Source organism: Bactrocera tryoni, chromosome 3 (genome assembly GCF_016617805.1).
Source record: "Bactrocera tryoni isolate S06 chromosome 3, CSIRO_BtryS06_freeze2, whole genome shotgun sequence".
Classification (NCBI taxonomy): domain Eukaryota; kingdom Metazoa; phylum Arthropoda; class Insecta; order Diptera; family Tephritidae; genus Bactrocera; species Bactrocera tryoni.
The window spans coordinates 17,320,461-17,341,780 of NC_052501.1; the positions used below are offsets into that span (position 1 = coordinate 17,320,461).

General features: G+C 32.4%; 8 protein-coding genes across 10 annotated transcripts; 4 read left to right on the top strand and 4 right to left on the bottom strand.

The window, feature by feature from the left end:
• Nucleotides 1–3,251: 3,251 nt before the first annotated feature.
• Nucleotides 3,252–4,315, bottom strand: LOC120771003 (ubiquitin-like-conjugating enzyme ATG10). Of its 2 annotated transcripts, XM_040098763.1 has the most exons (4): nucleotides 4,300–4,315; nucleotides 4,061–4,236; nucleotides 3,777–3,996; nucleotides 3,252–3,722 (listed from the first exon to the last, which is right to left on the bottom strand). In XM_040098763.1, the coding sequence occupies exons 2-4, from the start codon at nucleotides 4,169–4,171 to the stop codon at nucleotides 3,415–3,417; spliced, it is 639 nt and encodes a 212-aa protein (XP_039954697.1). In that variant the 5' UTR covers nucleotides 4,172–4,236; nucleotides 4,300–4,315; the 3' UTR covers nucleotides 3,252–3,414. The 2 variants fall into 2 exon arrangements, with proteins under 2 accessions (XP_039954697.1, XP_039954696.1); XM_040098762.1 differs by lacking the exon at nucleotides 4,300–4,315 and having other exon boundaries at nucleotides 4,061–4,252.
• Nucleotides 4,316–5,058: 743 nt separating this feature from the next.
• LOC120771557 (tRNA (adenine(37)-N6)-methyltransferase) lies at nucleotides 5,059–7,042 on the bottom strand. Its single transcript, XM_040099619.1, has 4 exons — nucleotides 6,733–7,042; nucleotides 6,500–6,656; nucleotides 5,945–6,404; nucleotides 5,059–5,878 (listed from the first exon to the last, which is right to left on the bottom strand). Exons 1-4 carry the CDS (start codon nucleotides 6,801–6,803, stop codon nucleotides 5,367–5,369), a joined length of 1,200 nt encoding a protein of 399 aa, XP_039955553.1. The 5' UTR covers nucleotides 6,804–7,042; the 3' UTR covers nucleotides 5,059–5,366.
• A 290-nt stretch (nucleotides 7,043–7,332) lies between these two features.
• On the top strand, nucleotides 7,333–8,608 carry LOC120771558 (hydroxysteroid dehydrogenase-like protein 2). The gene is made up of 4 exons (XM_040099620.1): nucleotides 7,333–7,511; nucleotides 7,578–7,741; nucleotides 7,795–8,008; nucleotides 8,073–8,608. The coding sequence occupies exons 1-4, from the start codon at nucleotides 7,498–7,500 to the stop codon at nucleotides 8,536–8,538; spliced, it is 858 nt and encodes a 285-aa protein (XP_039955554.1). The 5' UTR covers nucleotides 7,333–7,497; the 3' UTR covers nucleotides 8,539–8,608.
• A 329-nt stretch (nucleotides 8,609–8,937) lies between these two features.
• Nucleotides 8,938–10,095, top strand: LOC120771322 (hydroxysteroid dehydrogenase-like protein 2). Its single transcript, XM_040099266.1, has 4 exons — nucleotides 8,938–9,036; nucleotides 9,092–9,255; nucleotides 9,351–9,564; nucleotides 9,619–10,095. Exons 1-4 carry the CDS (start codon nucleotides 9,023–9,025, stop codon nucleotides 10,085–10,087), a joined length of 861 nt encoding a protein of 286 aa, XP_039955200.1. The 5' UTR covers nucleotides 8,938–9,022; the 3' UTR covers nucleotides 10,088–10,095.
• A 284-nt stretch (nucleotides 10,096–10,379) lies between these two features.
• On the top strand, nucleotides 10,380–11,607 carry LOC120771323 (proteasome subunit alpha type-6). 2 transcript variants are annotated; one of them, XM_040099268.1, is made up of 5 exons: nucleotides 10,380–10,449; nucleotides 10,549–10,656; nucleotides 10,723–10,899; nucleotides 10,956–11,111; nucleotides 11,173–11,607. In XM_040099268.1, exons 2-5 carry the CDS (start codon nucleotides 10,581–10,583, stop codon nucleotides 11,496–11,498), a joined length of 735 nt encoding a protein of 244 aa, XP_039955202.1. In that variant the 5' UTR covers nucleotides 10,380–10,449; nucleotides 10,549–10,580; the 3' UTR covers nucleotides 11,499–11,607. The 2 variants fall into 2 exon arrangements, with proteins under 2 accessions (XP_039955202.1, XP_039955201.1); XM_040099267.1 differs by having other exon boundaries at nucleotides 10,390–10,453.
• A 414-nt stretch (nucleotides 11,608–12,021) lies between these two features.
• On the bottom strand, nucleotides 12,022–15,186 carry LOC120771321 (deoxyribodipyrimidine photo-lyase-like). The gene is made up of 3 exons (XM_040099265.1): nucleotides 12,880–15,186; nucleotides 12,389–12,823; nucleotides 12,022–12,271 (listed from the first exon to the last, which is right to left on the bottom strand). The coding sequence occupies exons 1-3, from the start codon at nucleotides 13,844–13,846 to the stop codon at nucleotides 12,117–12,119; spliced, it is 1,557 nt and encodes a 518-aa protein (XP_039955199.1). The 5' UTR covers nucleotides 13,847–15,186; the 3' UTR covers nucleotides 12,022–12,116.
• A 1,232-nt stretch (nucleotides 15,187–16,418) lies between these two features.
• Nucleotides 16,419–18,359, bottom strand: LOC120772250 (deoxyribodipyrimidine photo-lyase-like). The gene is made up of 3 exons (XM_040100752.1): nucleotides 17,284–18,359; nucleotides 16,716–17,150; nucleotides 16,419–16,663 (listed from the first exon to the last, which is right to left on the bottom strand). Exons 1-3 carry the CDS (start codon nucleotides 18,275–18,277, stop codon nucleotides 16,506–16,508), a joined length of 1,587 nt encoding a protein of 528 aa, XP_039956686.1. The 5' UTR covers nucleotides 18,278–18,359; the 3' UTR covers nucleotides 16,419–16,505.
• Nucleotides 18,360–18,855: 496 nt separating this feature from the next.
• LOC120773126 lies at nucleotides 18,856–20,168 on the top strand. Its single transcript, XM_040102121.1, has 2 exons — nucleotides 18,856–19,929; nucleotides 19,992–20,168. The coding sequence occupies exons 1-2, from the start codon at nucleotides 18,856–18,858 to the stop codon at nucleotides 20,166–20,168; spliced, it is 1,251 nt and encodes a 416-aa protein (XP_039958055.1).
• The last annotated feature ends 1,152 nt before the right edge of the window (nucleotides 20,169–21,320 follow it).

A 21,320-nucleotide genomic window follows, 5' to 3' on the forward strand; every position in this document is an offset into this window, starting at 1 on the left:
TATTAATTTCTATTTATTCTTTAGTTATAAAACATTTATTATAGCGCACCCTGTTATCCTTATGTTTACAATTTCAATGGTACTTAAATTTACAAAAATAGAAATTATTCGCAAAAATCAATATTTATCAACATTTGTTACATATTTTATTAAAAATAAGTGATTTTGTTTAAATAAGAAGTTTTTTCGATTTATTAGTGCACACAGTTCTAATTTTCTTTGCTTTTTTTAGAAATATTTTTTTGTAATTGCTTTTTGTAAAAAGCAAAGCAAAAGTAATTTGATACAACCGATATCAAGTGTAAATAAATGATATTATGATATTGGTTTATACAAAAGAAATAAAAATATCGTGAAGGAAAATATATCAGTAAATGGTGCAGCTTTAATGGAATTTTCAAAGAAAACAAATTGCATATTAAGTATACAAATTATTACATACATACTTAAATAGTTATAAAATATTAACATAGTACATATTTATATATGTGCATATGAATAGTTAAAGTAACGTATTTATGAAATAAAGTAAATTAAAATTAAAGCTTACAAAGTGAAAAAATATTGTTTTCAGAATAATGGCTATATAGATAAACAACAAATTTTTTGTTGAATATTTGAAGTACTTCCATTTATATGCCACGATGTTTTACTAATTTTTATTAAGTGTTAGATTTCATTTAAATTAAAAAAATATATTTTCCTAAAACCAACTTTGGGTTCATAGAATTCTCAAGATCAATTTATGTATTCTTGTGATGTTAAAAACCTCATATCTATTACTTCAGAATCCTCTTTTCCATTTACATTTTGAATCAAGACAACCCAAAGCCTCGCTAATTATTATATAATGTGTGCCCTTCAACTAAATTGTTTAAATTTCAATTGAATTTATGGATTTCGATTATAATGCCGTCCGTTTATCCAACTGGTAAGATTAAGTCTTTAAGTGTATAACTAAAAAACAAACAAAAAATATTTTGACTTTAAATATTTCTGATTCAAACCCACATTACAGGGTTATAACATATAATTAAAAATACATCATATGTACAATTATTTGCATTCAAAATGTGCTTTTTCGAAATTAAAAAAAATATATAAAAATGTGTTTAATATTTTTTTTAATAATGTAAATACTTAAATAGTTACATAAGTAGGCTTACATAGATTTGCATATACTCAGTAAAAAATATGTAGATATATATAGTTATATACGTATTTTAGAGGTAGTTTGTAGTCTAGGCATATTGTATTGAGTTTTTAGAAATTATTTCAAACGAAATAAAAAGCATTTTTGAAAACATTTCATATGCGAGCATACACCACACAGCGCATACATATAGACGTGCGTTTCTGCATGTAAATATGTGTGAGTTAGTGTGCGTGTGTGCGTTTGCTTATGAAATAGAACACCACAGTAGGAGTTAACATTAATTATAATAAAACAAAAACAAACATGCATATTTAAAATTAAAATAAAAGTAATAGAGAATTATATACATACATACAAACAAATATAGAGCTATTTACACATATACATATGTAGTTAAACAATTTGTAGTAAATATATAGAAAACAATTCGTTAAAACAAAAAAGTGTTTAATATATACATATGTATATACTTACGTACATATATACAACTGGTTCGAGCGTAATGTAGTGTTAGGAAAATTGCAAAATTTGAATAAAAGAATATATAATATGTAGGCACAATTTATTTTTGTTTAATTTTCTATATACAAAGTATGACAATTTTAAAATTTAAATTTTTTAAATCAATGCGTTTAATTTTTATGAATATTAAAAGCTTGCATTTTTAAATACATTTGCATTACAGTTTTGAAGCATTTACTTAACTTTTAAACAATTAATAAATTTTTTAATATATTTGAAAGCAGCTTGTTTTTTATTTGTAGTGACATTTTAAATACACCAACACGGAAAATAAATATACGACAGCTTTTGAAGGCTGGAAATAAACCAACAACAACTAATTAATATTAAAAACATGAATTTTTAAGAAATTAAAGCATATTAAAAATAATTATTTATTGCAAGCTCTTCTTTTTGTTGCAATTTATGTTGCTTTTAATTTTTTTTATATTTAACACAAATCATTTATAGGAGAAATATTTTCAAAAATATATATAAAACACAAAAAATATTTGTAAAGAATAATAATTAATTGTAGTTGTTTAAAACTGCGGTTACTACTGCTAAGTCCATATTCAATAAAATAAAAAAAATGTAGAGAAAAAATATCAATAAATGTTCGCTAAAGTTTAAAAAGAGGCCAATGCTTTATCAATGAATTGCATAATCAAATTTGAAATATAACTGTATGTTTAGCATCTTGAGATTTGAAGATTAGCAAATTAATACAAGTTAGTGAACGCATTTTGTTATAATTGTATGCATTTAGTGTTTTTTTTTGCCAAAACGTTTATTTAAAGAAATCCACAAAAGTACGTATGATTTAAAATTAGAAATATTTGGAATTGTGTATATATAAAAACGTAAATCTGTTGTGAGACCAAAATATCTGCACATTCTCTCAGTTTTTGAGATATCGATCTGAAATTTTGCTTTCCTGCAAACTTTCTTTTCTTCCCGAGAAGCTGCTCAGAAGCTGTGAAGGTTATTAAAGCACGCTGCAGCCCAAGTTAACGTTTTTTTTCTTGTTTTATATTTTTATTAATTTATTCCTTTTTTAATTTTAATTAAGAAGATAGTTGCATTGGAAGGATAAAAAAATATCAATTTATTTTTAAGTAGCATTAACTAGTATGACAATTAGGGAAATAATCCATACAAATTCCATATATACTAATAATTGCTTACATATATACATAAACTAGTGAATGTAATTATATACAAACATATATATAAATATTAATTCCAATGTTAAAGGAAATTTAATGCACTCTAGCGAATAGAAAACGAATAATAGAATTGGAAGTAAAAAAATAATAATGAAAACCTTAACAAACATAGCTAAAATATCAACTGCTCATTAGCTGCAGCTTTTGTTATTAGCTTAAAAATATGTAGAATAAGAAAATGTTAACTTTGCAACATTGATTTGGCATAGCTTGGCGCTTACAATTCTACGAAATTACATATTTGCCTAAACACTAAACTTAAACTGCTTGCTTTTGTTGTGGTTTTGCAGTTAAATAATTTATGTAATTTTATATAACAGTTACAATTGTTTTTATGTAATCATAAATGTTAAAAAATATGTAAAATTATGAAGTATGTATTACAACGTACATACATACCTAGAAATACAACAAATAAATTAAATAAAAAATAAAGAACTCGCACCTTTATTGAACCTGAGATATCTCTCAAGTAAGTCGTTTTTTATTTTTTAACATCTTTTCGAAATTTTTCCCATTTTTGGATATCTAACTCCCAGTATACTGCTTGCCATATTCATTGCTTAAATTCAATTGCACATAGGGTCCCATCAAACTGATAAACGTGAGTATACGATTACGACTGTTACCCGCTTGCGCCAGCAACTCCGCCGTCCGGCAGGGATGTATTGCTATATATGGCTTGCCAAGTACGGGGTGATCCAATTGCGTCATAATGCTCAGCATATCCGCAGCTGTGCGTGGAACTGTGGAATCCACACTATTGGTATTGCTGGCAACGTCGCCGTAGTCACGAAAAATGCGCCAGGCCTCTTCGATACACAACATGCTGCCGTCTAGTAAGTAGATAGTGTTAATAATAAAATTTACAATAATAGAGTGGTACTAACCATTACGATAAATGCGAAAATACAAAGCAGGCACTTGGTAAGAAATACTGTAAACGATGTGATATTCGATTTTGAGTAAATCATTGCTTGCCGGCGTCGCGGCAGTTTCATCTTCCATACAATCGGTAGTATCATCCAGAACTTCAGTACAACTTTTCTGATCAACAGTGTTTATTATTTTTTGTTCATAAATAAGATATGCATTGCCTTCTTGCTCATCCTATATTATTCATTACATATTTTAGTATAATTTGCTTATTTGTATTGAATTTCATAAATAATACCTTCTTATATAAAGTCCATGAGTCATTCAGGCGCTCAGAAATCTTTTGGAACTCCGTAGCTTCCTGCAGAAACTCTTCCCAGTTCAGTGTAACAATTGACATTGTTAACATTATTTAAATAATTAATTTATATTACCAAATGTGTGCTTTATAGATTTTGTCAGCGTGTGATAGAGCTAAAATAAAAGAGTATTGAATAATATCACTAAATAAAATTAATTTGAACTTTATGTATATACTTATGTACTTTATAACCATCTGTTTGGGCGCCACCCGATCAGCTGTTTTTCTGTTTATCAACATTTTTTTTATGCTTTTTATAAAAAAGAGAATAAAACAAGAAAAGAATACGCTTCACAAATACAAAAGATTCCATACACAAGCTTGATTTTGATCGGAGAGCATGAATCTGGCATGAATGGCAGCTACATATATGGTGTTCCGATCAGAACAATTTGTTTGTAGCGATGGCTCAAACAATAATCCGTGCCAAATTTCGCTAATATATCTCATCAAATAAAGTTTCCCATACAAAGAATGAATTCTGCCCGCTGTTTTAATACATATAGTTGGCATATGCTAAAGATGTTCGATATCGGAAGAAAAGAACATGTGCAAATTTTCAGAACGGTATCTCAAAAACTGAGGGACTTGTTCGCGTATATACAGACGGACGGACTTACAATTATATTTTAGAGTCTCCGACGTTTTATTCAGATTTTTGTAAACTTCTCGGGCAAACTGTCCAGGGTATATTAATAAAAACAAAACTTCCTCATACTAAATATATAAAAAAACTTCAAGTTTGTTCTCAATTCATATTATCAACATTTATTTATTTAAATAGTTGCTATAATTGTCATTGATATTTTTCTTCTATAGACGATATGTTTTGTAAGCAGACAAACAACATCTATACCAAGCGTATTATAACGTATACGTAAATATAATTAAAACTTAAACGGAAAGCATATTTAAAATACAAACAAGCACAGCAGTTAAAATGGAATATTTATGCAAACCGTTAAAAAACAGGATTTTATTAACATAGCTGTAGTTGGCAACGATTGATTAACTTAAATACGCACTGTAACAACTGCAGTTTGGCTAAATATGCAAGAGCGATGAAGATTGCGTGAGACCATCACAGGTGGTCATGTCGTATATGCGTATACTACGATAAGTTTTTCTTTTTAATTTAGCTTTAGCTCCACTATCTGTCAACCATAAGTATACTAGTGTTTAAATTAAAATCCTCCAACATTTCTACATAATTTTATATGTATTTACGTGAAGAAAGTCTTTTTCACTCTGCCACTTCTTCGTCTTGCACATTTTCCGTTCTACGAATTTGCACCACTGTTACCATTGCGGCTTTGTCATCGAATTTACATGTTACAGTTACTTCGCTTAATTGAAAGGTGAATATTTGTGAACCATATTTTGTACGCAGATATACAGAACGCGGATCAGCTTCCAAAATGTCTATTATGCATTGCCGATTAACTTGTAGCTCTTGTAATTGGGTTTCGGCACGCTCATTAAAGCAAACCTTTAAGCGATGACTTCCTGCTACCCAATTGGGTACTTTTACAGCACTCAACGGCGGTGAAATATGGTTAACTAAATTGGGCGGTGTTGAACTATGGTAATTCCCTACACCACCACTGCCGCTACCGCCGACTGTATCATCACTACTACTATTACTTCCTCCTGTAGCACCAGCTGCAAGCAATTCAAGCTCTGATTCTTCACCGTCTGGCTCTTGACGCGAATCATAAAAATCCAATGTTTCCAGTGGACCAACAGAAATGCGACCTATACAATTTAAAACAGAAGTATAAAGTAGTTTTTCAGTCATAAATGTATGATTAGGATAATTACCAGAGTCCATTGCCGAAGCTGGTGAATCATAAAACGGTATAAATGGTTTAATATCAAGCAATGGTGTACCATCAACCATATCGGTTCCGAAGAATGTAATCGTTGCTCCTTCCACCTTTTCAATTTCAACCAAGGACAAACCGATTGGGCAGGGACGATGCGGTGAACGAGTGGAAAATACACCCACACGCTCACCACCTAAACGTGGTGGTGCGACCTTGGCTTTCGGATGTGCATTGTTTTTATGAAAATGATAAATTAGCCACATGTGTGAGTATTCTTCTAAACCTTCCAATGCGTGTTCTGGATTTGTAAAAGTATCGGAGTTCAACTCCACAATGCCACGCAACCGACCGCCTACACTCGACTGTCGGGGCACACCACGTTTTTCTGGAAATGCGGTACGTATCACGCCGATTTGCTGCCAACGCACACCACCTAACGCCTCCGCATTTGAGTCCTGAAATATATTTAAAAAATAATACAATGTCAATAATAAATATTTGCTCGGGAAAGTGTTTTAAAAACACTTTCATGCCAACAAATTGCATTTACATCTAATTGCTGATTTTGTTTGGGTGTTACATTGCTATTGCGGGTGTTTTCCTCTGCAGTTTGGCGACGACAACCCTCGCAGCGGAATTCTCGAAGCAGACGGGCCACACTATCGATATCCTTTCTTTGAACGTGTTGCAAATTGCGCACTTGTTGTCTAATTGCAAACAAAAGAAATGAAAAAATTGTTTTAAAATGGTTTACTTTAGCATATGAATTCGATTCCATCATACCTCAATTTGTTGATTTCATTGCGTGCGATGGTTAATTGATTTTGCAGCGCCAACACTTCATTCTCCAACATGATGTTTTACGTGTACAACTTTTACATAAATATTTTAAATAACACCACATTTACTATTAACACCAGAAGAAAATCATAAATTCAGACCGGTAAGTATTTGCGAAAAAAAAGTGTTTTTTATATTTTATTTTAGCACTGACAACATAAACAGAAAAACTATATCACACAACCTCTTGCCGGCGGTCAGGGTTGCACAGCAACTAATTCTTTATTAAAATTCATTTTAAGAAAATTTATTTACCAACATAAAATGTCAGAAAACCAGTAATATTCATCATTAAAATATAAAAACATTATATTTAATACCAATAGTTAATTGAAATATATTTTACAATAAACTTACCCTACGGAAAAGTTTAACACTAACTAGGGACGAGTACTTGCTAAATGCGAGACATAACATTTCCCTGTATTTTGGCAGGTTGTATCTTTCTACGCTACTTCTTATATCTATACCTTATTGGTTTTGTTTTGGTTAACAGTATGGTTATATGGGCAAGTGATTTGCTTAAAACCAAGTACCCGGTTGCTTACAACATCAACACTAACACTGTTTACTTTTTATCAAAATTCGTTAAAAATACCTAATCACCTGCGAATCTTTGTGTTCACAACACAAACAAGAGTGCCCCAATGAACATTGAACTTCACAAAGAATTTTAAAATTATTTTGCTTTTGTCTTTCTAATAAAGTATGAGAATCAACGGGTGAGGACGATAAATTATAGAAATTTCAGTTGACCTTTAAGATGTTTCGCATTGCATTACTTATAGGACACTTCGTGGTAAGACGGTATTTATAACCGGCGCCTCCAGAGGAATTGGAAAAGCCATAGCATTAAAGGCTGCACGCGATGGTGCCAATGTTGTAATAGCAGCAAAAACAGCGGAGCCCCATCCAAAGTTATCTGGCACAATTTACAGTGCAGCAAAAGAAAGTATGTAAATGTTTAAAATGTGATCTGTAATAATTCGATAACATCATACACAGTTGAAAATGAAGGCGGCAAGGCTCTGGCATGCATTGTAGACGTCCGAGACGAACTGCAAGTGCGCAAAGCAGTTCAAGCTGCTGTGGAAAAATTCGGTGGCATTGATATTCTGATCAACAATGCCAGTGCAATTTCATTAACACCCACACTTGAAACGGATATGAAACGTTACGACTTGATGCACAACATCAATACAAGAGGCACATTTCTGGTGTAAATAATTAAAAATATGCTCCTACCATTAGTTATATTCACTATTAAAATATTATTCATGCAGCACGAAGGAATGCTTACCATATCTACTAAAAAGCAAACATGGACATATTTTGAATATATCACCACCGCTCGTCATGTCACCACATTGGTTCAGTACTCATGTAGCCTATACCATGGCCAAGTATGGCATGTCAATGTGTGTACTTGGCATGGCTGAAGAGTTCAGAAGTCAAGGCATAGCAGTGAATGCGTTATGGCCACGTACAGCTATCTATACTGCAGCTGTTGAAATGCTACAAGGAGTGGAAGCTTCCCATTATTCACGCACACCTGAAATTATGGCTGACGCAGCATATGCAATACTCTGTAAAGATCCAAATACCTGTACTGGCAACTTCTTCATTGATGAAGAAGTCTTAATTGCAGAGGGTGTGCAAGACTTAAAGCGATATGCTTGTTTCCCCGAAAACGCAGACAATCTTATATCGGATTTTTTCCTACCGGAGAAGTACATTTCGAAATTATAAGCTAACACATTTTAAAAATATCTGTTTGTATATTTATAATAATTTGGTGGAATGTTTTAATTAATAAAGATCAATATATCTATGTACATATATTTCTACTTCTGAAAAAAAAAACACAAATTTTTATTGTCTTATTCTTCTCTATATAGTATATAATAAAAATTTATTATACTACTATTATTATTATAAAAAATTATTATTATATTACTACTATTATTATATACTATATGGAGGAGAATTTAAGCAAGTTTTTATGGTATATATGTATCTCTTTTCGTAAATAAGATATGTATGTACTCACTGAAGATTTTATATCTTTTTGCTTTTTTTTAATCTCTCTACGTTATCTTCAGCCGTATACTTTGCCCTCTTTACAACAACCTGTTCATAGCTACTTTTGTTGTGTTATTTTTTTGTTAGCCATAGAGATCAGTTGCATTCACCGAAGGCTTGCTAGTAGATGAAATTATTTACATAAATCAGTATGCAGAACTTTGGGTAAAAAATTGTTTACACTTTTCACTTTAAATATTCATTAATTTTATAAGTTTAGCGCATTACGGGGCAAGACATTATTTATTACGGGGTCGTCTCGTGGAATTGGTAAGGCAATCGCGCTAAAAGCTGCGCGAGACGGTGCTAATATTATAGTAGCAGCCAAAACAGCTGATCCACATCCCAAGCTGCCGGGTACTATTTACACAGCCGCAGAAGAAAGTGAGTAGTTACCAGAGGAAACCACCATCTAATGATTTTATATTTATGCAAATATTTGCATGTATAAATAAACATATATACATATATTCTAATAGTTGAAAAAGCGGGCGGTAAAGCGTTGGCATGTGTTGTTGATGTTCGCGATGAGGAGCAAGTACGAGCTGCCGTGCAACAAGCCGTAGCTAAATTTGGTGGCATTGATATTCTAGTCAATAATGCAAGTGCGATATCATTGACTTCTACTTTGAAAACTGACATGAAACGTTACGATCTCATGAATGGTATTAATAGTAGAGGCACTTTTTTGGTGTAAGTTATAAATCAGCACATTTAATTTAACTATTATCTAAATTTCTTTCACAGTTCAAAGGAATGCTTACCTTATTTGCTGAAGAGCAATCATGCTCATATTTTGAATATATCACCCCCACTTACCCTAACACCTAGATGGTTTGCTTCAAATGTGGCTTATACAATGGCTAAATACGGTATGTCAATGTGTGTACTGGGTATGGCTGAAGAATTCAAAGAACGCGGAGTAGCAGTTAATGCGTTATGGCCGCGTACAACGGTGCACACAGCAGCAATTGAAATGTTGCGTGGTTCTGAAGGTGCTAAATATTCGCGTAAGCCGGATATAATGGCTGATGCTGCATATGTTATACTTTCTCATAAACCTAGTAAGCACACGGGTAACTTCTACATCGATGACGAAGTACTAAGTGAAGTTGGAGTAAAAGATTTTACGCAATATGCTTGCTATCCTGAAAACGCCGATAAGCTGGAGCTGGATGGATTTTTGCCAGAAATTTATTATAAATCTAAGATGTAATAACAATAATAAGCAAAAATTTGGTTAATAATAATAAATATACAAATGTTGTATATAATCTATATTCTTACCAATTTACCAGTTTCCAAAATTAGGTTTAATTTGCTATTCAAGTTGGAAAGTTTTGGTTTCAGTGGAAGTTCAATTTTCAAATTGAAATAAAGGGTGCACTTTATAGAAATACTCGTTACATTTATTTGTAGGCCCCAAATCGTTATTCATTATAAACAAAAATTGCATACGGCATCACCACATATAAATGAAGTGACAATGATGGTTGAGTTTGACAATTGTGAATATTATATGACGATAAGAAGAAGCAGATTAACAATTTGCTGGTCATTCGAAGAATTTTGTTTTCTGTAGGTAATTGCATTATTTATATTTTATTAGAGGTCCATATTTTAGAATTGAAAGTTACCATATACTAATACAACGAATATATATTGTGTAACTTTTAGATATTTAATTTGTGCATTGAAAACCCAGAAAAATGTCGCGTGGTAGTTCAGCCGGCTTTGATAGACACATTACCATTTTCTCGCCTGAGGGACGTCTCTACCAAGTGGGTAAGAAGTATATAATAAAGCGAATAAAAAAAATTAGTCATTATATTAATAAATTTATTCGAACAGAGTACGCCTTCAAATCTATTGATCATGAAGGTCTTACGTCGGTAGCATTAAAAGGCAAAGATTGCGCCGTAGTAGCTACTCAAAAGAAGGTAGCCGAAAAGCTGATTGATCCGGAAACTGTAACACATCTATTCCGCATTACCAAAAATATTGGCTGTGTGATGACTGGACGCATATGTAAATAGTTATATTAAATTAAAATTGAGTTTTTTGTACATTTTTTTTCATTTTAGCTGATAGTCGATCACAAGTACAAAAAGCGCGTTATGAAGCAGCAAACTTTCGTTACAAATTCGGCTATGATATACCAGTAGATGTGCTGTGTAGACGCATTGCCGATGTTAACCAAGTGTACACGCAAAATGCTGAAATGCGTCCTCTAGCATGCAGTAAGTATTACTAATAAAAAAAGTTGAAAGCATATATGTTAACATTTTTTCTTTATTTCAGGCATGGTACTTATCGCCTACGACGACGAGTTGGGACCTGCCGTATATAAAACTGATCCTGCGGGTTATTATTGTGGATTAAAAGCTGTTGCTGTCGGCGTAAAACAACAAGATGCTAGAAGCTATTTGGAAAAGAAATACAAAAGTGAACTGTCGACAGAAAAGGCAATACAGCTGGGTATAACTTGTCTATCCCAAGTTCTACAAGTAGATTTCAAACCAAATGGTATTGAAATCGGCATTGTCACCAAGGACAGTCCAGAATTTACGGTGTTGGAAGAAAAAGAAATCGAAGATCATTTAACAAAAATAGCAGAAAAGGACTAATTTTAATAATGGAAACTTTTTACTTTTCGAATTAAGATTTGTTTTGGTTTCTTTGGCTACAAGCTTTAGCAAAGTAGCCAAAAATATAGCAGTAAAAGTAAAAAATATAGTTTTTGAAATGAAATTTAATTGACAACTGAACGGTAAAGTATAGTTTAATGAAGGAAGTTGAGAACATTCGAACCTATTTTCTTGTTATGACTAATGGCGAAATTTGGTTTACAATCAGTATCTCTGATCAAAGTACCAATGAATAAGCACTCAATTAGGCTTGTATAATGCAAGGCACATACCATGATTAGCGCTTTTAATGAATTGAGTAAATTGATTGGGATAATAAAATCTTTCCATTCTCTCATCGATTTTTCTTCAAATAGACAGCATGCATCAATGAAATATTTGCACACCACTGACTAGCCATTTCATTCGTATATTTTAGTTTTTGAAAATGTTGCAAATAGCAATAATTTGTCGAAAGCTAAATATAACTCTGATGGATACTACAGAGAGATAGAAAAATATGTTTTTATTGTTTGTATAAGTTGGTGTAAAGCTTTGGAATGTATTTAATATTTGTAAAAATGTTTTCTATAAGAATTGGAACTTTGAGTTTAATTTTTAATCCACAACATCTTTGGTATTATAACGAGCAACAAAGGCCGTCACATTAAATTTACGCTGACATCCTTTGTAGTTCATGTAACGAATCTTACCAAAAATTGCTCTATTGCGATAGGCACCATCATGTAAACCACCAATTGAGAACATGCAACCTAAAGTAATAGTTATTTTATATATTATTCACTATATTTTTTATAATATTCAGTGGAAAATATTTTCAAAAATATATTCAGGTATTTCAGAATTAAAAAAAAAAATTGAAAACTCACCCACATAACCGTTGGAATCTCTGCCATCTAAACTATATTTGTCGTTTAAATAAATTGCAATTTCTAGCGCCTCTTCTGGTGAGTTGGACCATTCCAGTATCTTTTTGGCCCAATACTTACGAAGAAATCCGTGCATTTTGCCTTCACGAACCAGTTGTATTTGAGCAGCATTCCAGAGGTCATCATGTGTATTTGCTTGTTCAAAGTCTGAAAGTTTATAGGATGGATTGCGCTCGTCATAACGGTGTTCATCAAGTGTATTAAATGCCCACGAATATATCCCCTTAAGATTGTCATAGTTTTTATTGTAATAACAGAAATTGTCCGCCAATTCGCGATGAATAATTGCCTCTTCGCAAAAGGCTTCCACAGATTTTTGACATTTAGATGAGTAGCGCCTTACTTCCAGAACACAACGTTGTGCGGAAATTTGGCCTAATATTAAAATATGTACATATTTATAAATTTAATGAAATAAAAAACAAATTTACCAAAGCGAATCCATGGCGATAACCCTGATAATGCATTTACTGTTGGGTCATCACGTTTTTCCCCATAAATGGGCAAACGTTTAGTACAAAAACTTTGCAATTGCTCACATGCCGCGGTATAACCCGATTTTGCCCACTTTACAACACCCACCGAGCAATCACCATCAAACCAGTTTCGGGCATTCTTCCAATCTACAAGTTTGAAATTGAAAACATTCTTATTATGTGGATGCTTTATTACTGGTGGAAATTCTGTGAGAAATTCATCCAATATTGGGTAAATCCTTCGACGCATATAAAAAGGCACAAACTCTTGTTTATGGGAAGCTATCCATAAAGGCACTATATTGTGTGCATCCACCTGCGTAAATGGTATGTTCACAGGTAAAATTGATTTTACTTCTTCTACGCGCTGCTGGTGCTCACGTAAGGGCGAAAAATCACAAACAACAGCGGAGATTTCATGCAAGCGCACAAATTCTGGTAAACAACATGCTGCTGATCCAAAGCATAAGTGCAAAGGGATTGATAGTTCATAGAGCTCGTGTTCTAGTTCTTCTAAACCACTCAATAGGAATTCATATTGCCGCTTTGTAACATTCGCATCTTGCGGTGTGATACAAAACGTAATCAAAAGTGGAAGTTCAAATTTTAAAGCTAAACGTTGTGCAAATAATAGTGCCCAATTGTCTTGCACCCGCGCATCCCGCGACATCCAATAGAGTATACCTCCGCATTGGACTTCACTTACTTTATCCTCGGAACTCAATACACGAACGCGTTTCTTATTAAAAGGAAATTCAGATATGCTGCTTGCTACGGATAAACGCCTTTGCATGAGTGAGTGCTTGGAAATGACAAGTTGTGGCGATATATCGGTGGAAGGTTCTGATATGTCCTCTTCTTCACTGGAACTAGGAGACTCAGCTTTACTGCGTAAATTATATTTTTCCTTCGAACGCTTCATTCCTATTATATTAGCCGAAATAATGCACTGGATGATTTATTAACTTTTAATTAATTGATTATTCGTTCCACAGTTTGGGTTGTTTTTACAAAATCTTATTCAAATGCGCGCTTTCTTATTTCACAACCATGTAAAATACTTATTAGATATAATAATGAATCGATTGTGTTTCTTAAACGTATCGAAATAAATTTATTGTTCCTATTAATAATGGAATCTGATAAGTATAAACGCTTTGTGATGAAAATCTCAAATATAGCATAATTATCTAAATTTAATATTTCTTATACCATTAAATATCAAAATTACAATTTATTGTTGGAAATTGGCGTATAAATCATCGTTTTCCGACTCTTAAAAAGTTCGTTGGCATAATAATCGATTGTAATATCTGTCATGCAAAAAGCTTTCACCCATCCATAACATATTTGAGCAGTTCCTACTTATTGAAAAACGAAACGGGCGCGTAAATAATTTCCGGGCGGATTCAGTGAACAAATAAAGTGCTTCACGTCTCAAAGTTTTAATTCTTTAGTATAAAAAGGTGTAATTAGTGAGTTTGAAGTAATCGGAATGTCCATTAAACGATTTCTGCATAAATTTTCAGTTATTTTTAACAAAATATGTAGCCGATTTCCAAGGCACGAATAAATTGTGCCTTAATTCCAATAAGAGCATAAAATAAAACCTGGTGGAATATGTAAACGCATATTGGTGTATAAACATGTCTATTATTTAAATCGAAGCCTCAAATAGTTAATATTTATATTTGCAATAATTTAAAATTCAATTATATGGCAGTAATTACACATATGCATATGTATTGTATGTACATACATATGTGTGTATGTGAAAATTTTTGAATGAAAATGAATAAATCTCATAGGAATAACAATTCCTAGTGACATTAACAGAATATAAGTGCGCGTATTTCCGTTTCCTTTGAGTAACGTTAACAATTTTCAATGATTCTTAATTTAGTGTGGTATTTCAGTGTTTCGGTTAATTGTTTAATATAGAATTATCAGAATAATTAATGTTACATCCATACAAAAGTGATTCCATAAAATTTCCGTACGTGAGACTCTGAACTAAAGTTAAATGCTTACACAACAGCAGAATGAGAGTTTCTAATAAAAGGAAACCGCTACCGGTAAGTTCGCATTTAAAATACATATATTATTGTTTGGTTGCACGTACATATGTATTTGAAAACTTGTACTTGGTCCTCTGTATGTTATCTTTCCATTAAGAATGTCATGTTTCCATTAAGAATCGGAAATTTATTCATTCACTATGATATCCCACATATATGGAATTTCTGTTTTTATCGAAAAATTGTTATCGATATTTTATAAATATTTAGGAATATTTTTAAACGTTAAATAATTAAATATATGGCGCTACAAAATCCTTTTTACAAATTTAATGCCAGTTTTGCTCAAAATTATAAATAGCTGTTTTTTCATATAAAAAAAAAAATCGAAATAATTTACGCGCCCGTTCAATTTCTGACTAATGAAACACTCATCTTTAGAAATTTTAGGTCCGACTTATTGAAAAACGAAACGGACGCATAATGAATTTCCGGGGGGTTTAATTCGGTGTTTAATGATTTATGTTATAAAGATTATATCCTGATGATTTATGTTATAAAGATTATATTCTGTACATGCTTTATAGTCTGTTTAAATTAATTTCATGTTCAAAAATATATTTATGTATAAATTTGCAACTATTTTTTAAAAATGTGCTTGCGGAATTTCCAATGCACGAATAATATGCTTTAATTCCAATGAACATATAAAATGGCGTTATTTCTACAAGTGGAATAACTGGATTATATAGTAATGTTAAGGCGTACATGATTCACAAAATGGCGGATAAGCGTGAATAGGCAAAATTAATCTTGAGAAAGCTTAAATTTTAAAATAAAGATTGAAATATTAGGCAAAATGAAAGTGTAGTTATTGTGAGTGAATAAATATGTATTTGTGATTAAAATGAAAATGAAAGTGTAGTAATTGTGAGTGTATATATACGTATTTGTAATTTTTCAGCATATGCTGAATTAAATTCATAAAGAAATTCCTATTATCTACTTGAGTGTGTATGTTAAAAAAAATGTTATAAAATATGTGTGAGCCTAACATTTACATCGAAAAGTAAATTTTTAAAGGATTTATTGCTATATAGGAAACCGCTTTCGGTAAGTGTGCAATTAAAATTTCTATTTTACAGTAGTATTATTTAGAAAGTTGTTTAAAATTCATATTTATAACACATTTTTTATTATTACATATGTACATAGCTACCCACAACATAAAAGCTATTCCTAATAGTTTGGTAGATTTCGTTTACTGCAATTATTAAGCTATTGCGGTTCACACAGATAATTCAGTTTGTATTAACTACCATATGAAAAAAAACAAATATCTATTTCCTCTACCTTTTAATTGCAGTAAATAATTTTAAAACTTAACAAGTGAAAAATACGCTTATTTGCACACATATACATACATACATACTTTTGTATATGTAATAAAAGTACGAAAATACGTTTAATTTTTCTATTAACGATTAAGGTACATATGTATTCTTATGATCATTCAGTGATATTTTCTAATCAAATGAGTATATATAAAAATATTAAAATCGGCTATTTAGAATTATGTGCTTTGCTACCATATCGAGCCACAAAAGCCGCAACGTCGAATTTACGCTGACATCCCTTATAATTCATGTAACGTATTTTTCCAAAAATTGGTCGTTCCGCCCACCCTTGATCATGCACGCCCCCAATCGACCACATGCAACCTATAAATTTATTGTTATATTACTTGAAATCTCATGTTATCTTTAAACTTACCAACGTAGCCGTTTGGATCTAGACCATCCAAACTATATTTATCATTCAAAAAAATTGCGGTTTCTAAAGCAGCATCAGGCGTAGAAGACCACTCCAGTATCTTTTTTGCCCAATACATACGCATAAAACCATGCATTTTGCCTTCACGTAACAATTGCAGCTGTGCTGCGTTCCATAGATCGTTGTGGGTGCGAGCCTGCTCAAACTCCGCCAATGTGTAAGAAGGCGAGCGCTTATCTTTGCGATGGTCTTCTAAGGTTTTAGCTGCCCAAGCATGTAAGCCTTTTAGACTGTCGTAGTGTTCATTATAATAGCAGAAATTATCTGCTAATTCACGTCTTACTATAGCTTCTTCGCAAAAAGCTTCCACTGATGCTTTATATTTCGATTTTAGTCTCATTACTTCGAGAACACAGCGTTGTACAGAAATATGACCTATATAAAAACAATAGAAAACGGTATAAGAATCAATTGCAAAACGCTATACCAGCTTCCTTCTGATGTATTGGATTTTGAAAAATTATTATAACTATCTAATATAGTTCAAGCTAATATAATAATTATTTACCATAATGAAACCACGGTGAAAGTCCGGATAACGCGTTTATAGTGGGATCGTTTCGCTTCTCATTAAAAATTCGTAAACGTTTTGCACAAAAGCTCTGCAATTGTGCGCATGCAGCTGTATATCCTGGCTGAGCCCAATCAACTTCATCTACTGAACGATCGCATTCTAAAGCTCCCTCAGCTTCTTGCCAATTTACTGGTTCGTAATTTGAAATTATGTTCTTATTGTGCGGATGTTTTATAACGGGTGGAAATTCTGTAAGAAACTCTGGTAGTTTCGAATTAATTTTTCCACGTATAGTGCGCGCACCATACTCTTGCTTGTCGGAAGCTATCCATAATGGCACCACATTATGTGCATCCGCCTGTATAAAGGGAACTTCAATGGATAGCTTTTCCTTTACTTCTTCGACCCACTGCTGTGGAACACGAAGTGGTGTAAAATCACACACCAGTGCACTAATTTTGTATTTATTTACTAACTCTGGTAAACGATCTTTAGGCGAGCCAAAACATAAGTGTAAAGGTACACTCAGTTCCCGGCAATCCCGCTCGACTTCTTTTAAGCCTCCGATTAGAAACTTATATTGACGCAATGTGGCATTTAAGTACTTTGGTACCAGGCAAAATGTGACTAAAAGTGGTAATTTCAGTTTTAGAGCCAAACGTTGACTATATAAAAAGGCCCAATTGTCTTGAACGCGCGCTTCACGCGACATCCAATACAATATACCACCGCTGCGCGACTCAGACACTTCTTCAACGGAATTAAGTACGCGTACACGTTTTTTGTTAAAACTAAATTCAGCAATGCTTTCAGCTGTTGCTAAACGGCGTTGTTGTAAAGATTGTACTGAAATTGTAGTGGATGCTGCTTTTTCATTAATACCAACTCTTGAAAAACTATCATTATTCGTATCAACTCCACTAGAACCAGCAGATTTGATTTTCTTGGGCTTTGCCACCGCATTGGTTGCGCTCTTAACACGCTTCATTTCACTTAAATACTTTGTTTCAAGAGGAGAACACTTTCTGTTTGATGCAATTTGTTTATTTGCCAGAGGGAATGCATTTATTGCATTTTAGTTTTAGAGAGGAGAAATGAGTTGTTTTGATTATCGGGAATATGTTATCGATTTTCTAAATTTAACGTTTTAAATTTATTTAAATCGGACATCATACTTATCGAATAAACATATAAAGTCAGTTCCAATTCGAAATTCCAGCAAAATTCAAAAATTTAATATGAGCCTGTATGTAGGTATGGACAATACCACTAAAGTTTTTGATGAAATTATGTCGTTGTATATGATTATATAAACTCACAATAATTTACAGCTGTTACATTTAATGAAGGTGAAATTATAAAATAATGAGCTGCAATAAAAGCCAATGTAAGCAATCGGCTTAAATTCATGTGATGATATGGCACGGTATGAAAGTAATTTGCAATCAGATCAAGTACAAAGCTACTCCAACAAACATAGAATATAAACCGACTAAAGTTCTTACTTTTAACTGTTCGACGGATAATATCTCTGTTATATACTCAAGTTATTTCGTTAATTCAGCAATGAATTTCAGTAATGAATTAAAAAAAATTAAGAAATATTTAACAGCTTTCAAAATGCGTGTAATTGCATTGGATCTAATATTGGTGTTCGTAAACATTTTTAATATTCACTACGATGGTAAAACCGTGATTGTGAAAAGGAATCGGATAAACCATCGCCTGCGCCTTATACGAAAAGTACTAATTTACTTTCTGCTGTTATATATTTTAGCTTACATTTGTTCATCCTGTTTCTTTACCAATTTTCGCACAGTGATGCCAAAATATGCGCAGTCTTTAGATGAATATGGTTATGTAAGCCAATTGGAATACATCGTTAAATTAGGATTCTCGATTATGTTATTAAAACTATTAATTGTTTCTTTTCCGTTGTCGCATTGGTTGAAGAATAACAACAAAAAGTTAATAATAACATTGCTAAATGATGTGATAAAAATACGCCAAAAATTAAGCAAACGTAATATCGCAATCGATTTTAATAATTTACCGCCACATTGCAATCTCTTTTTTCATCTGCAATTCCTGTTAATCATTTGGAATTTATTGAACAATATGCGGGTGCTTTTAAAGTTCGAGGATTTGTTCACTACAATTATGGACTTTATCTTCGATTCTTACTATGCATCCCTTTACTTTCTGTATCAAATTGTGCTGTTAATTCAATGGAATATCCATGATAAGCTTAATCAAAATTTTGCGAAGCGCATGGCACGTAAAGATTTTAATTGCAAAGATGTAATGCAGTTCATTACAATGCTGAGACGTTTAAAAAATTGTCAACGTAATTTTGCCAAAGGCTTTTGGTGGCTACCAACAATAGTTGTTATAAAGGCTTTCTTAATAATTTCCGAAAGCTCTTTCTTTTGGAATTATATCAGACAACATAATGCTATGTCCGACATTAGATTAATTTGGTTATATAGTAGTGCCGCTTTATACTGGCTGGATATTTTCCTATTGGTTTTTATGCTGAGTGAACTACGGCAATTGGATCATTGCGCACACCAACTATTATTCATGACGGTTATTAGGCAATGCGAAGCAACACCCGAACAAAGCGGCACAATTAAAGAGGTTTGGTTTTTTTTGTTTCATTATACAAAACTCTATGTACTTATATATGTATGTATTTCTAGCTCGATGAATTCTTTTCGTCTCATCATGTAAAACCTTATACTTTATATCTACATCCAAATCTACAACGCATGAGTTGCCTTATTATCTGGTCTATTTGGTGGCCATTTGTTTTCGGATTATTTATAACTTGCATAAATCCAATCAATTTTAGATATATACGTAGTTTAAGTCAATAAATTGGAAGAAATATATTTTACCTTCTTATTTTTTTTTCTGAAAAATTTTCGATATTATATGCAAATACACATATGTACATACTTATAATTATTACTTTTCTTAACTCATGGTGTTCGTAACTAATTATGAGATAATGTCGCTCTATTATACGCAAATAGGTTTAGCTGCTATAAATTACTTTATGCATAGTAAAAACATTCCGACTAACACAACAAATAGCGTACACATACATAAGTATTATTTTGAGTAAAACACACGCCATAGGCTGAACTCAATTTCGCTGCTCTAACAATGGATTTAAATTTAATTAAACACTCAGTTAAAAAGCATTTAACGGTTTTCAAAATACGTCTATACATATTGGAACTCACTTCGGCTTTAATTAATATCCATTCCCTTCATTATAATGGTAAAAATGTAACGGTGAAGAAGAGTCACATCAATCATTATCAACGTATAGCACGAAAAATATTCATATTCATAATATTTGTGATGTCTCTCCTTACGACTGTGGCCGGTTGTGGCTTTAGTGCGTTTCGAAAATATTTTCCAAATACATTGGATGAATAGTGTGGTTCGAATTGCACTGGAGCGTGTATTTAAACTAGTTATGACTACGAGTGCGATTAAATATTGTATAACGCTTTGTGTATTGTTCTGCTTGTGGAATAAAAAGAGTAAAAGAGATTTCATAACACTGCTAAACGAGCTGCTAAGACTCTGTCGAAAGTTACCCATTCATCTCGATATCGATTGCAACAAATTGCCGCCGCAAAGTAGTCTGCTATTCCATTTACAATTTCTGGTGATTATTTGGAATATGCTAAACAATCTGTTGCTGACTTTTACTTTCAATGATATATATTCTTCATTGAGAGATTTCTTCAATGGGGTTTTCTACGCACCCATCCCATTGATGTATCAAACTGTGCTATTGACGTTGTGGCAACTGCATTACAAGGCGAATGCACAACTAGAAGTGCACGTGGTATGTGAGACGTGCAAAAACAAAGTTATATAGTTAAAGGTATATTTAAGTTCATTGCATTTTTGAGCGCCTTAAAAACTTTCCAAAATCGTTTTGCAAAAGCTTTTATTTGGCTGCCCCGTTTGGTGGCTGTTAAGACATTCCTAATTGTTGGCGAATGCTC

Bases quoted from the DNA above. Each gene is read 5' to 3' on its own strand.
- LOC120771003 (XM_040098763.1), bottom strand. From the start codon at position 4,171: ATGTTAACAATGTCAATTGTTACACTGAACTGGGAAGAGTTTCTGCAG. The intron at 3,997-4,060 runs GTATTATTTATG...TGAATAATATAG, and splicing joins CATGGACTTTATATAAGAAG to GATGAGCAAGAAGGCAATGC. The intron at 3,723-3,776 runs GTTAGTACCACT...TCTACTTACTAG, and splicing joins TTTTCGCATTTATCGTAATG to ACGGCAGCATGTTGTGTATC.
- LOC120771557 (XM_040099619.1), bottom strand. From the start codon at position 6,803: ATGTTGGAGAATGAAGTGTTGGCGCTGCAAAATCAATTAACCATCGCA. The intron at 6,657-6,732 runs GTATGATGGAAT...GTTTGCAATTAG, and splicing joins AATGAAATCAACAAATTGAG to ACAACAAGTGCGCAATTTGC. The intron at 6,405-6,499 runs GTAAATGCAATT...AATATATTTCAG, and splicing joins AACAAAATCAGCAATTAGAT to GACTCAAATGCGGAGGCGTT.
- LOC120771322 (XM_040099266.1), top strand. The intron at 9,256-9,350 runs GTGAGTAGTTAC...ATATTCTAATAG, and splicing joins TTACACAGCCGCAGAAGAAA to TTGAAAAAGCGGGCGGTAAA. The intron at 9,565-9,618 runs GTAAGTTATAAA...TTTCTTTCACAG, and splicing joins AGTAGAGGCACTTTTTTGGT to TTCAAAGGAATGCTTACCTT.
- LOC120773126 (XM_040102121.1), top strand. From the start codon at position 18,856: ATGAATTTCAGTAATGAATTAAAAAAAATTAAGAAATATTTAACAGCT. The intron at 19,930-19,991 runs GTTTGGTTTTTT...ATGTATTTCTAG, and splicing joins AAAGCGGCACAATTAAAGAG to CTCGATGAATTCTTTTCGTC.
- LOC120772250 (XM_040100752.1), bottom strand. From the start codon at position 18,277: ATGAAGCGTGTTAAGAGCGCAACCAATGCGGTGGCAAAGCCCAAGAAA. The intron at 17,151-17,283 runs GTAAATAATTAT...GTTTTTATATAG, and splicing joins TTCACCGTGGTTTCATTATG to GTCATATTTCTGTACAACGC. The intron at 16,664-16,715 runs GTAAGTTTAAAG...ATAAATTTATAG, and splicing joins AGATCCAAACGGCTACGTTG to GTTGCATGTGGTCGATTGGG.
- LOC120771558 (XM_040099620.1), top strand. The intron at 7,742-7,794 runs GTATGTAAATGT...CATCATACACAG, and splicing joins TTACAGTGCAGCAAAAGAAA to TTGAAAATGAAGGCGGCAAG. The intron at 8,009-8,072 runs GTAAATAATTAA...TTATTCATGCAG, and splicing joins ACAAGAGGCACATTTCTGGT to CACGAAGGAATGCTTACCAT.
- LOC120771323 (XM_040099268.1), top strand. From the start codon at position 10,581: ATGTCGCGTGGTAGTTCAGCCGGCTTTGATAGACACATTACCATTTTC. The intron at 10,900-10,955 runs GTAAATAGTTAT...TTTTCATTTTAG, and splicing joins TGTGATGACTGGACGCATAT to CTGATAGTCGATCACAAGTA. The intron at 11,112-11,172 runs GTAAGTATTACT...TCTTTATTTCAG, and splicing joins AATGCGTCCTCTAGCATGCA to GCATGGTACTTATCGCCTAC.
- LOC120771321 (XM_040099265.1), bottom strand. From the start codon at position 13,846: ATGAAGCGTTCGAAGGAAAAATATAATTTACGCAGTAAAGCTGAGTCT. The intron at 12,824-12,879 runs GTAAATTTGTTT...TTTTAATATTAG, and splicing joins ATCGCCATGGATTCGCTTTG to GCCAAATTTCCGCACAACGT. The intron at 12,272-12,388 runs GTGAGTTTTCAA...CTATTACTTTAG, and splicing joins AGATTCCAACGGTTATGTGG to GTTGCATGTTCTCAATTGGT.